The 14,416-nt window shown below is 36.1% G+C and overlaps 1 protein-coding gene across 3 annotated transcripts in view; it reads left to right on the forward strand.

The window, feature by feature from the left end:
- Positions 1-14,416, forward strand: part of LOC126967074 (AP-1 complex subunit beta-1) — a 37,391-nt gene that overhangs the window by 2,813 nt on the left and 20,162 nt on the right. For all 3 annotated transcript variants that reach the window (XM_050811452.1, XM_050811451.1, XM_050811450.1), the window contains 9 exons: positions 48-165; positions 2,842-3,032; positions 4,284-4,466; positions 5,023-5,205; positions 6,513-6,707; positions 8,177-8,269; positions 9,477-9,598; positions 12,170-12,360; positions 14,147-14,229. In XM_050811452.1, coding sequence (XP_050667409.1) covers positions 48-165; positions 2,842-3,032; positions 4,284-4,466; positions 5,023-5,205; positions 6,513-6,707; positions 8,177-8,269; positions 9,477-9,598; positions 12,170-12,360; positions 14,147-14,229 — 1,359 coding nt within the window. The remainder of the gene's footprint in view (positions 1-47; positions 166-2,841; positions 3,033-4,283; positions 4,467-5,022; positions 5,206-6,512; positions 6,708-8,176; positions 8,270-9,476; positions 9,599-12,169; positions 12,361-14,146; positions 14,230-14,416) is intronic.

Consider the following 14,416-nt stretch of genomic DNA (forward strand, 5'->3'; position numbering starts at 1 on the left):
AAAAATTTTCAACTTCTGTTATTGATAGTTTTAATGGTATGTTATAGGGTTTCTTGGATCAACTTAAAGATCTGCTCAGTGACTCCAATCCAATGGTTGTTGCAAATGCAGTGGCAGCTCTTTCTGAGATCAATGAAGCAAGTGTTTCTGGACGTCCACTTGTTGGTGAGTTCATGACTGTTTAAAAGGTAATTTATTATAAAAGTTTACTCTACTGTGATGCCATGCTACTCAGGTTTTTGAGAGTCAATCAATAATCTGACACACATCCACTGCTGGATTCTAATCTATGAGTTTGGATCTAGTCCCAACTGTAGAAAAACCAACTGTTCTGAACTGTGGGGGGTTTAATTTGTTTTATTAACAACTAGCTGACCCGGCAAACATTGTTTTGCCATATATAATTATATATTATATCATTATAACAGTTATACCGTTTCTTGGATATTTAATTAGATAAGGATTAATGCTGTATTGGTTAAAATCGCTTCGAAAATTAGCCATTATTTGTCGTTAAAAGTAAATGACAAAAAAAAATTATTGTGGGATTATCCATAAGAGATAGACATATACCATAGCGGAGTTTTCTGTAGACCTTTTCAATGTGTACAATTCTTAGTATATTATTTTGATAAATCTCGTAAGGTTCAGCCTGCGTTTGCAATGTAAGCGGAAAAAAGGTATTTATTTACGACATCACATTAGAAACCTCAAAGATAACAGTATTTCTCCAGTATTTAATGGATGTTATTATACATATAAACCTTCCTCTTCAATCTCACTCTGTCTATTAAAAAAAACCGCATCAAAATCCGTTCCGTAGTTTTAAAGATTTAAGCATATATAGGGATAGAGAAAGCGACTTTGTTTTATACTATGTAGTGATTTTCAACTATGACGACAATGATATTTAAAAGTATAGATAGGTTACGTAGCAACATTCGGTGTTTGAAAATGATACACTAACGCACACATGAATAATTTAACATTGCAGTAGTACACCTTTTGGTGGAAGTTTGCATCATATATTTTTTTAGTTTTATCATTCTCTTATTTTAGAAGTTACGGGGGGGGGGGGGCATACATTTTACCAGTTTGGAAGTGTCTCTCGCGCAAACTATTCTGGTTAGAAAAAAATGGTATTCGAAATCTTAATATCATTTTTGGCCTATCCATATACCTACTCACACGTACAGTTTATTGATTTATTGAGTTTCAGTTCTAAGTATGGGGAACCCCCAAATTTTATTCACAGGTTAGAACAACAGTTAGTGAACAAATTGATTAAAAATAAACAAAAACATTTAATTAATTCAGAACTTTATCCCGTCCCATCACAATCAAATACCAAATATGTGGGTAGTTTGACATATATTGGTCCAATATCGGATAAAATAGCTAAAATATTAATGTGTCCTTCCGAACGAATCACAATGTCAGTCGAATATGTAATGGCAAAGATCGATTAAATAATTCCGAAAAATCCGGCGTTTATAAACTAAGTTGTGACACTTGTAACGGGGTATATATAGGTCAAACAGGTCGAAATTTCGAAATTAGATTAAAGGAACATATTGCCGCATTTACGAATAATCATCCCGAAAAATCACACTTCGCGAAACATTTAATTATTACAGGTCACTCGCTCGAAAACAATAATAATTTTAATATATTACATACATGTGAAAAAGGATTTTGCTTAAATGTGTTAGAGCAATTAGAAATAATAAAACACAAAAATAACATGTTTACATTGTTGAATGAACAAACAAATTTAGTCCCATCACCTTTGTTACGTGTCTCTTCCGGGGGTAATACGTCACAACAGCCGACCAATCACAGCGCGTCATTTCATGGGACGAGGGTATAAAAGAGCAGCTTCCGGCTCTGATTTCTTAACTGTGGTATGTAATTCTATGATTTTTTTTACTTTCGTAATTAGTGCATCTTCCCATAACACAAGACGGCATTTTAATGTTGTACCTATATCAAATTGTAAGCAATTCTGTCAACAACAAACGCGTGTGTACCGTTTTCGTATCGAGAGAGCGACTACGACCAAAGGAACCAATTGACTCCATTTAGGCGATTGATTTTTCGTGCCAGATTTTGGCGAGACAACACGTCCTGAGGATGCCTCGTGTAGAGGCGAAACACGTGTCGAATTGTTTTAAAAACAAATATTGGCGGAATTAACACTAAAGAAAACTTAAATAATTTGTATACCTATATACGCACTTGTTTATTAAAAATCATTACATTTCATATAACATTCACTGCAACAACGACTTTTTTACATCATTTCCTAAAATATTCTACCTCGATCTTACTTTATTTTTTTGACATTCATAAGTGTCATTTCCGTGACCTACGTGAATAAATTGATTTTGATTTGATTAGATTTGATCATCCCGCAACAGACAGCATCAATATTTTGTCATTTCTGTACGCTAATCTATGATAGGCTTGGCGGCGATCGGCGTTGTCATGGCGACATATTTATTTTATTAGATAAATAATGAAATCAAATAAAATATTATAATTCATGATTTCTTAACTGTAGTGGTGTGTAATTCTATGATTTTTTTTACTTTCGTAATTAGTGCATCTTCCCATTACACAAGACGACATTTTAATGTTGTACCTATATCAAATTGTAAGCAATTCTGTCAACAACAAATGCGTGTGTACCGTTTTCGTATCGATAGAGCGACTACGACCAAAGGAACCAATTGACTCCATTTAGGCGATTGATTTTCGGCGCGCTAGTGACATATCTACCTCTTTTAATACTATAATATCATTGTATGACGATTAACAATATGAAGGAATTGGTTACAGTAATGAACGCGCCGACCATCAACAAGCTACTGACAGCGCTGAACGAGTGCACAGAGTGGGGACAGGTGTTCATCCTGGATGCGTTGTCCAACTATAGTCCTTGGGACTCGCGCGAGGCCCACTCCATCTGTGAGCGCATCACGCCACGTTTGGCACACGCCAATGCCGCTGTAGTTCTCTCCGCAGTGAAGGTATTTTTTTGCTTTGCAATTGGGTTGGTATGGTGCTAGAGTATGACAAAGATATTTATATTTTACAACCAACAATTAATGTAGATTGCTACTGCCCCTTTCAAACTTCGAATTATTTATTATTCACACATTTATATTATTTATCACCTACCTAGAGAATGCTACCCTGAGGAACACCAGATTTCACTTCATGGACTCCACATTAATCTTGACCTGAAAACTCATTCTATCAAGGTATGATTTGAGTATCTGATAGAAGCAGTGCGTCTTTTTAGTACAATTGTCAAATACCTGGCTGATATCAAGAAGACTGTTAAGCAGTAAGCTTGTTGTATAAGCTTCTACTTATAATATCGACTAAACTATGGACTGAGATGGGGCCCCCGTATAATTGATACGGCGATAGCTGTACCTTATTTTATTAAGGTTCTTTAGTAACAGACAAATTCATAAAACTATCTTTTAATTGGATAATATTTATTTTTGAGTAAGTAAAAAATTTGTATTCAAAGCAGGATGTTCGAAATCGTCCTTTTTGTGCGATACTATGACCTTTCTACTTTAATAATAATCTTATACTAAAATTGTGGGAGTTATTAATATCAAAATTTTGGAGACTTCTCGTTCGATTTTTAAAAAGTTTTTGATGCCGTTAAGGAATAATCGCCTGGTCACATTTAACGATTATAGCCTGTATATTTCAAATGTTAAAAAGGTGATTTAAAAGACGTGTTCCAGCACGGCTAAAAAGTAACATAATATAAAAGTTATTGTAGTACGTTGTAACGATTTATGACGTATTAAATAAACCACTTCTCCTTCAAACCAATTTTTGGTGGAAGTTTGCATCATATTTTTTTTAGTTTTATCATTCTCTTATTTTAGAAGTTAAGGCATACATTTTACCAGTTTGGAAGTGTCTCTCGCGCAAACTATTCAGTTTAGAAAAAAATGGTATTAGAAATCTTAATATCATTTTTGACCTATCCATAGTACATACCCACACGTACAGTTCATTGATTTATTAAGTTTCAGTTTTAAGTATGGGGAACCCCCAAATTTTATTGTTTTTTTTTCTATTTTTGTGTGAAAATCTTAATGCGGTTCACAGAATACATCTATTTAGGTACCAGGTTTCAACAGTATTGTTCCTATAGTTTCGAAAATATTACGAAATCTATAAGGGTTCCTTTTTTGCCATTTAGCTACGGAACCCTAAAAAGGAAATTTATATTCGATTTTATCTTCTAGGTTCTAATGAAGCTACTGGAGATGTTATCTGAAGAAGAAGACCTGGTCACTACTTTGTCCAGGAAGCTCGCACCACCGCTGGTCACATTGCTGAGTGCTGAACCCGAAGTGCAGTATGTGGCACTGAGGAACATCAACCTGGTGGTGCAGAAGCGACCTGATATACTCAAACACGAGATGAAGGTGAGTTGATAAATACAAAAGTATCTTCTTTGATTGTATTTAAATTATAAAACATAGTTACAATTTACACGCGTTGTAATCACGTTTTTTGTTTATAATAACCAAGCGAGTTTATCTAGCAACTGGTAAACAAAAAACCGCATAATGATACCTCGAGTATTATACAAACAAATGGGTATTACGTTTCAATTGGTTAGCCTGTTGTGGCCGCACCTGCGTTTCGTGGAGTGCTTTCTTATGACGCCCAGCTTCTTCGAAGCCAATTTGGCTTTCCCATCCAGATGACCGCGGAATTGGCAATCGTTACAGTTACTTGAAACAACATCTGGGTGGTGAGTTTAATTTGTGGCCGGCGAATTTCGGAATTAAGCTGGCATCTGGTAAATAGACTATTTCAGTTTCGAGCGCTCGAATTCGAAGACGAGTGGGCGAATATAATTGTCACATGCGACAATTTGTCGCGAATATTTTCAATTGTCACTCATCAGTCTCTAACATATACTAATTATATGTTAGATATGGGCTCTGAATGAACAATATTGTTGGTCTGTTCCAGGTGTTCTTCGTGAAATACAACGACCCGATCTACGTGAAGCTGGAGAAGTTGGACATAATGATCCGACTGGCCTCGCAGGCGAACATAGCACAGGTGCTTGGCGAGCTCAAGGAGTACGCGACTGAAGTGGACGTCGACTTTGTGAGGAAAGCCGTGCGCGCTATTGGCCGGTGTGCTATCAAGGTACGTAGTAAGGTCATATAGTATTAGAGGTTATTTAAAACTTAAAAAACTGCTGGAAATATAGGTTGCGTTCGATTTAAAAATTAATTTTAGCATTAAATGTATGACGCGTAAAGACTGAAAATGGTAAATGAGTGAAAGAACAAAAATCAAAGATGATCTTAATTATCTGGGTGTTGTGCGGTCTTCCAATTTTCGAGAAACTTCGCACACATAAACTCACACATAAACTATGGAGTGATCGCGTTATTATTGTGCGGTGTAATCAACACAATGCAACATTTATTTTCAGCCGGAAGACGTCCATTGCGGGACTAGAACCTCCCGCAAACATCGCCATGACCTTTGGTCCTGCGCTGTCTTCATCCAACCTATTCCGGCGATCTTGACCAGATCGTCGGTCCATCTTGTGGGGTTTACAAACACTACGTCTTCCGGTACGTGTTTGCCATTCGAGAACCTTACTGCCCCAACGGCTTGTCTCGTCGAGTATATGTCCTGCCCACTGCCACTTCAATTTCGCAACCACCTGCGCTATGTCGGTAACTTTGGTGAGGATGCAACATGCTTAACTGTGAAATAAGTTTTTCTTTCGAGTACTTTTGACCGGTGACGCCCGTTTGATTCCTCTTCGAGTGGTCTCATTGACGATATGGGTGGCAGTGATCACTTACCAACAGTAAAAACGTGATTAGCTTAAGTATAATTAAGAATGATAAATACTTGTAGACATTTTTGAAGTATTCACGTACCTACGTACTTAAAAGTTATATGGCGCTTTGGAAAGAAATATGAGATTGAAAGCTTAACGAAGCCCCTTGCTAGCTCTAGTATAGCGTGCAGTGATAATCTTTATTCAAGATATTTTTTCACCAATCGACACTGCCAGTCCATAAAAACAGGTCAATGTGATATCGAAAGCACCAGAGAACGACAGAGGTTATGTATTAAACATTATATCATTTATATATAAAAGTTTTAGAGTGATATTTGCTTTGCTATGTCTAGCTAGTATATCTTCTTACGAGCATACATGCTTATGTACATATTTATACACACAATTTATCATAAATTAACCACACACAATATGTAATGAAGCTGGATGGATTCTGGAGTAAGCTGGAATCTATTGAAAAGAATTAGTAGAAAGAGTAAATGTAATTTCTTTTCGTCACAGTAGTGACTCATTAATATTTTTAACCTAAAATTAGTTTAAACAGATACTTTAGATTAAATTATCAAACATAATTTGGTCTGTACCAGTTTTCAAATCCAAATTGAGGATTATTACTATTGTATGCTATCAGGTGGAGCCATCTGCCGAGCGCTGTGTATCAACACTGCTGGAGCTGATCCAGACGAAGGTTAACTACGTGGTACAAGAGGCAATCGTGGTTATAAAGGACATCTTCCGGAAATACCCCAACAAGTACGAGAGCATCATCAGTACACTCTGTGAGAACTTGGACACTTTGGATGAGCCGGAAGCTAGGGCTTCAATGGTACATTACTTTTTAATACTAAACACCTTACGTTGAACATTGATGAGGAAATTTTTTCCACAAGTCTGAAAGATTTTTCGCTCCCACCTCTTAATAAGTTTTAAGTGGAAGAAGTAGCCAAATAAATCTGTTTATTAAAAATATTAGCCCCAAACACGCCATCACTTAAAATCTTAAACCCTCGTATAATTAGAAGTAATCATACAAATTTATTTTGTACCATTTGTTACAAATGAATTTTCATTACGATGCGGGACTCGAACCGGCGGCATGTGATGGAGCCATTTGAAAGAGCGACATCTCAAGTCAATTTCTTAGTATGGAGTTGAGCAGGCTATGGACTGTAAAGTAAAACCTGTAGATGGAGCCAACACCTGAGAGTTGAACTAGTCATACCAAAATTTCGGTCGAGGCGTCACTCGGACGGTTGACTCAGTTGGTAAGAGCGCTCGGAAGGAACTCTAGAGGCGCGGGTTCGAGTTCCGCGTCGTCATCATCCATGAATTTTGGTACAAATAAAATTTGTAAATTGAAGAAATCAGTCATTCCAAACTATCTATTAACCTTCCCCTTAGCATTAACCTTGGCACACTATTCCCTCACCAAGATGTGACCCTTATTTTGTTTATCAGATGGTTTATTTTGCAATAGCTTTCAGATACATTCGCTCAAATCATCCTAATTAATTAAGCAATCTATTAATACACGTAAAATAAACGCATTGACAGAACGCTGCGCGCGCGCCAAAATCGCGCTGATTAGAGTTTCCCGGAACTGATGATGAAAATATAATCGATTCATCTTTTCGACCCAAAATAATGTTTAATGAATGAAAGCCTCTGCAAGAATACGTAATCTGTTTGGTGTTGCAAGTATGGTCGCAATTGATCAGTTCCCATCAGGTGGTTCAAGAGTTCGATTAACTTCCTCTTAGTTCTTACTGGTCGTTGCAATGACATCATCAACCAATGGCCAGTGGATCTGATGATTCTCATAATAAAAGTCTCTTTGTTAATAGGAAAATGTGACGAAATTAGCAGATGATCTACATTCTTTTGAGCGGTGTCATTCTATTTGCTTTATATTTATTTGACCCCTATCTATCGGCGTCCTCCATGTCCGATTTACTTGAAAATATACACTTGTGACAAAGACCGATGAATATTACTTCATAATATTTTCATAACATCGGTCTTATATCCTCTACAGAATAATAAGAAGTCGAGTCTTAATTTTTAGCACTTCTTGTGCTGTTTTAAAACTGAAAAACAAGAAAAAATTGCAATGTCTGTTCTCTGTTTCAATTATAATAAAGTGGAATGTATGTTGCTATAATAGTATGTCTCCTTATACATTTTTTTTGGGCTTGTTAATAAAGCGTTTTTTTTATTACCGAGATGCTGCTAATGCAGCACAATAGATTGTAAAACTTTCAATTTTCTTGGCATAAAGTCATAAAAATATTACAGGTATGGATCGTGGGAGAGTACGCAGAGCGAATAGACAATGCTGACGAATTATTGGACTCATTCCTGGAAGGATTTCACGATGAAAATGCTCAGGTAAATGATATTTTGATTGTATATTTCTTACATGTTGTAGGATAGAAGCGTCTTTGGATACCGGTCGTAGGGGTAAGACAGTGGCGCCACTTTCTCCTCTCCTCCTCACTGTGAATCTGCATCCTGCAAGCACTATTTGGTTTCCGTTTAAAATGTGCTCTACCGAATGAAATTTTAGTGTAGACGCCCATTTTGACCAAATCGTATCTCAACTTAGGTAAAAATGGTATTTCATTCTGCCAATCATGATACACTTATCAAAGAAAAATTATTAACTAATTATCTATTAAATACAAAACGACATGTATCAGATCCATCCGGGATGCATACAGATCGGGGTGTATCAAGGTAGGGCGTGTAAAATGATCGCATATCAGTTGGCGTTCACACTAACGAAATTGATACACGTCAATGCTCGCATCGGAGGTCTGTTACAATAGGGATCCTTCTCCTCGCGTCGTTTTCCTCATTACTGAGGGTCGTGACTCCCCCGCTGCGTCAGTTTCTCCCGTACGATTCCCCTCCATCTGCTGCGATCCTTAGCCTTATGAAGGGCATCATGGAAGTTGATGTTCAGAGAAGATCGTATTTGGTCCGACCATCTCGTGGGACTGCGTCCTCTTGGGTCGCCTGCCATCTACCCTGCCTGTCACCATCAGCTGTTCAAGATTATGACCCTCTTTACGAGCAATATGTCCGAAGAGTTCCAGCATCCTACGAAGGCATATTGTGGAAAGTCTAGTTTTGACGTTAAGTACTCTTAGAATAGACACGTTGGTGCGAGAGACGGTCCATGGAATCAGTAGCATATTTCTCCAGCGCCACATTTCAAAGGCGTCTATTCGGTCTCTGTCGGCCTTTGTCCAGGTCTCCGCCCCATAACTGAATATGGAGAAAACTAGCGAGGCATAGATACACAGGAATGATATAAGTGTGGACCCAGCTTTAGATGAACAGTGCATCTTACCATCAGGTTACTGTGTAATAATAATAATTACAATATGAAAAACCTAATAATATTAAACTTTGTATGTTTTCTTATTAATCTACCTAAAAATAAAGGTATTTTTAAATTATAATTATAATAATATGGATAATGCATAATATTTGGTCTCATATCATATGTTTTTCATTTTGATTGTACACAATTATTATTACAATATAAATTAGTGTCTTTCTACTAAAGTTTTGGTTAATTTCATTTCAGGTACAATTACAATTGCTTACTGCAGTTGTAAAGTTGTTCCTGAAGCGGCCAGCGGACACTCAGGCTCTCGTGCAACATGTGCTCAGCTTGGCTACACAGGACTCTGACAACCCAGACCTTAGGTAATACGTGCAAATCTTATATCTTCAAACGAGCAATTCTTGTAAATATATATAGAAATATATAATATATATATTTCATAAAATTTTGTATACAGGGGTTTTCGGGGGCGATAAATCGATCTAGCTAGGAGGTCTACTCGCAAAATCGACAACGATATATTCGGAACGATACGATAATACTCCGAATATATCGCACCTACCGTACTCTAACAAATGTTCGTATTCCCATATCGTTTATCGTAACAACATCGTACCCATAGACTAATATTTTGATTTTTTTACGATCTTAGAGTGAATGAATTATGCGCAAACCTTGAAAAACTATATATTATCAGTGCTATGTCGCTGATATGTGTCAAAAGTCAAAACATAGCTTAGGCGTTAAGGACCATGCCAGACTCCATCACCAATTTAGTATCATTTACACAAAATGTAAATATTCAAAAATTATGTAATGAATATAATATAACCATTTAAAATTGAATAAGTAATACAAAACTTGCGGAAAATAAAAGGTAAAAGAAAGTAACTCAACTCTTCTCGTCGACTGCCTATTTCTCAGGCGGCCATTTGCATTACTTTCTACGCATAAACGATCAACATAATGACTTTAATTTCTTGGTTGTAAAAAAATTCCTATTCAAATAGTAAATCACATATAATTATTTTAATAATATTTATTAAGTATGTATATTGTATGGCAAATATATATATACAACTTGAAACGATAATAACAACGACAGCCTAGAAGGTGTCGTTGAGATTATCGTAAAAGTGACGTTTGATTATTTATTAAATTAGAATATTCGTCTCAGACATTTTCGACTAAGAATAGGGTTAGTACCGATAATATCGAAAAATGTTTCGTTCGTTCAATCATCGTTTAGACATTGAATACGATGTAACTAAGAGTAGGATTTGACGCGACTAATGCAACGATATATCGAATATCGATTTTAGGAGTAGGCCCCCAGCTTTTAATTAATAAAATGTAGTTTTATCCGTGTTTTAACGAGAAACAGCTACAATAACATTAGAATATAAAGGTAAATTTCGCCACTATATACAAGACTAGAATAGCTCAGATGGCACATTGGGTGATCCGGAAAGCAGCAGACCCCGGTTCGAATCAATCCAGATATTAAATCATTATACATACAAACCTGACTATATCCCATATGGGTAATAGCCTAACTTTCCATTTTCCACAATCTTGGTATACCTTCCCAATTCCTCCCATTCACGACAACCCTTTACTTTATAACTCCATCTGTGGTGAGGTAGATATTTTAAAGATTCGCTACCTGCGTTTAAAAAATATGTTACGACATTATTAGGCGCCAAATGACTTATGTTCTTCTTCTTTTTTTTTTCTTTTCAAAATCGCATGTATCTTGATTTTGTATTTTTTTTATTTTATATTATTGTGTCACGAAAGTAAAGACTGTGCATGTTGTGACACTTTAATTTGTTGTACATTGAACTCATATTTTTATTTATTTATTTATGTAATAGGTACACACAACAGAATAACAACAAATGCATAATAAACAAAAAAAACTATCAGCTAAATACAAGATAGGCTGCAACTCCACGAGGGTGTGTACTCAGCATGTTTAGCATAAATTAATAACTATGAAAATACAACAATAATAGCGATTTTAAAACTAGCTTTAGGTAATGTAGTATTATAAAAAAAAGGCAGAGAAAATATATATTTGGACAAATAGAAGTGAATAATTATGGTAATAATATTAAGATTTAAAAAAAAACTAATTAAGGAATTTATATAAACTAGATTTCCATTTACAAACAGATGAACTGTGGATGTCAGGTACTTCACTGATTTCAAGTAATAATAATAATTTTGTTTATATTCAATATATTTAAGCGTATTAGAATGTAACAACTACTGGCTGTCTTTTAAATAAATAAATCCTTTTATGCCAGCTCTCTAATCTAGGTTCTTCACCTGATATATATGTATATATATGTCCGATGTGGGAGGACATATCTGAGCCTCAATAGCTCGAATACGAAGACTGAGGCTGAGATTTGTAGAGCGTAGCTTAGACTTAGCTCAGACTTATCTAGTGAGTTAAGTCGAATCTATCGTATAAGCTTAAGCTTAGCTCGCCCTTTAGTCCACAATAACGACGTCTCATAATCTGAGCTGCCTAATCTCAATTTTTTTCGACGCTTTCACAGCTGTCATAGTCTATCTAGACGTATTAGTGATGTAAGGGCGTCGCTTTTCAAATATTGTATTTCGCCATGAACCAACGTTACCCTCAACCAACGTTTTCCGGCGACCAGATCGTCGGTACATCTTGTGGGGGCCTACCAACACTACGTCTTCCGGCACGTGGTCGCAATTCGAGGACTTTACTGCCTCAACGGCCGTCGAGCTGTGTGAAATTACTACACTTTAAAAAAAATCATCAAAGTAATCAATACTTTAGGCTTAATTCTGAAGTAACTTATCAGTTATTAATAAGTTACTTCAATAATAATATTTTATTAAAAAAAATGACTCATATTTAAAACATGCACTCTTTATGTACAAAATAGAGACCGCGGTTTTATATACTGGCGCCTTTTATCCACGGACCCGGCCGCTGCCAAAGAAGTGGTTCTCGCTGACAAGCCACTCATTTCTGAAGAGACAGACTTGCTGGAGCCGACTCTGCTGGACGAGCTCATCTGCCACATTAGCTCGCTGGCTTCCGTCTACCACAAACCGCCAACTGCGTTTGTTGAAGGTGGGTACAAGTGGATTTACCTACTTCGCAAACAGTTACTTGTAATGTTGGGGCTGGTTTTAAATGTAGGGGGGTTTTAGTACATTCTATCTTTTAGTATAAGATCGAGGGGCAGTGCGTAGTGTACGTACTGTGGTAAGTTTTGCCAAGAGTTCCTGCATTAAATTAGCATATATAGCAGCTGTACAGATCAATGGTGGATTTAAAAAGTTTAATTAACTTTTCTGTACTTAAATAAACATATCTGACTTAGATCTGTTACAGCTTATAGTCTATCAAATTTATAAGTTTCACAGTTCACTGTAAGAATAAGAAACTCATTAAAATGAGACGAAGTGACATGAAACTAATTGTCACTTTTTTTTATCTATATTATCAGTTTCAGCATTTTACATAGTATTTTATATGATGTATGTAGAGTGATACAAGAAAATTACTTAAATGTTATGATTTCCTTGTGTACTAGTTACATTAGTCGACCTCTACTCATAACAATCACCACATACCAAAATATAAAATATTACAAATCTTAACGCTAAGAGTTTACCCACACACAGACATTAATAATTAAGAAAGAAGAAATAAAAACATTTATTTCACATTAGTCGACCTCTACTCACAACAATCACCGCATACCAAAATATAAAATATAACAAATCTTAACGCTAAGAGTTTACCCACACACAGACATTAATAATTAAGAAAGAAGAAAGAAAAACATTTATTTCAAGACACACAATTAAATGAAGCAAATTAAAAAAATAAAAACATGTGGTGTATTAAAAAGGAGCCACTCAGCATGTGTTTTAACACAAGTGTGTTGTAATGCTGATCTTTTCTGACACATGAACCTCAAGGGCGACACCTCGCCTGAATACAAATAAACTTAAAAACGATTAACTACTAAACTTATTACTGTTCTTTATAATTCAATGGTTTGTTTTGACCGGCAACAGATTAGTATGTTGACATCTTGCATTACTTCAATCAGTTGAACCATTTCCCTTGTACAAAAAAAACAAATACAAAATCATTTATTTCGCACTTTACATGTACAAATTAACATTTTATACTGACCCCCACACTAGGCGTTGCCTGTCTCGTTGGGGAAATAGTAGAATTAACAGAAAATAAAGATATTCTTGCGGCTAGTGACAACAAGCTTATTACTAAAATTTAACTAATCATATAAAGAACTAAACTAACAGTAATAACTATACAAGTATTAATTGTGTGTATATCTAGGTGAAAATGTGTGTATTGTGTATATGTGTATTTTTTAGGATTGTACCTTAAGAAGATTTTCAGTTTCCATATAGGATAGTTGTATTAAATATTTTGATAGAAGCTCTTTAGCCTTGAAGATGGAGTGTTCTTTAAATTTACCTAGCTGGACCAGTTTATTATAAATCCGGGGGTACAAAAAGGTTGGAACGCGACATGCAAATGCAGCTTTGACAGTAGTAACAGTAGTAACATGCAATTTGTAAACTCGGTTTTTAAGCAATGTATTGTACTCTTTTGAGTTCAGAGCTGTTTTGTGGACATCCATCGCCACTCTTATCAGGTAAAGCTTTCGAACGCTGAGCACCTGAGCGTCGCTGTACAAATCATTCGTTGGGTATCTAATCGGTTTCCTCAAAGCGACTTTTAACACAGCTCTTTGCGCTCTTGCCAATTGGTGGAATTTGTACCTCCCCAGGCTAGATTGCAGTAATTTATGATTGATTGTCCGAGGGCTAAATAGATGCAATTTTAACATATAAAAACTGCTTAATGTGACCAGGTCGCGGCGCCGGCGTTCGCAAGTCGTTGCCGCCGCGCTCTGGTGAAGACCCACAACCGCCGCCAACTGTAATACCTAATCAGGTAAGATCGTTCTTACTGAACTGAATTCTACACCTCAACAGTTATAACAAGTTGCTGGCACTTTTTTTAAGTATGTAAATAAAAAAAATAAAAGGAAGATAAACGAGCAAACGGTCACCTAATGTCAAGTGATCACCGCCGCTCACATTCTCTTACAACACCAGGGGAATCAGAGGAGCGCTGCCGG

Source organism: Leptidea sinapis, chromosome 12 (genome assembly GCF_905404315.1).
Source record: "Leptidea sinapis chromosome 12, ilLepSina1.1, whole genome shotgun sequence".
Taxonomy (NCBI): Eukaryota; Metazoa; Arthropoda; class Insecta; order Lepidoptera; family Pieridae; genus Leptidea; species Leptidea sinapis.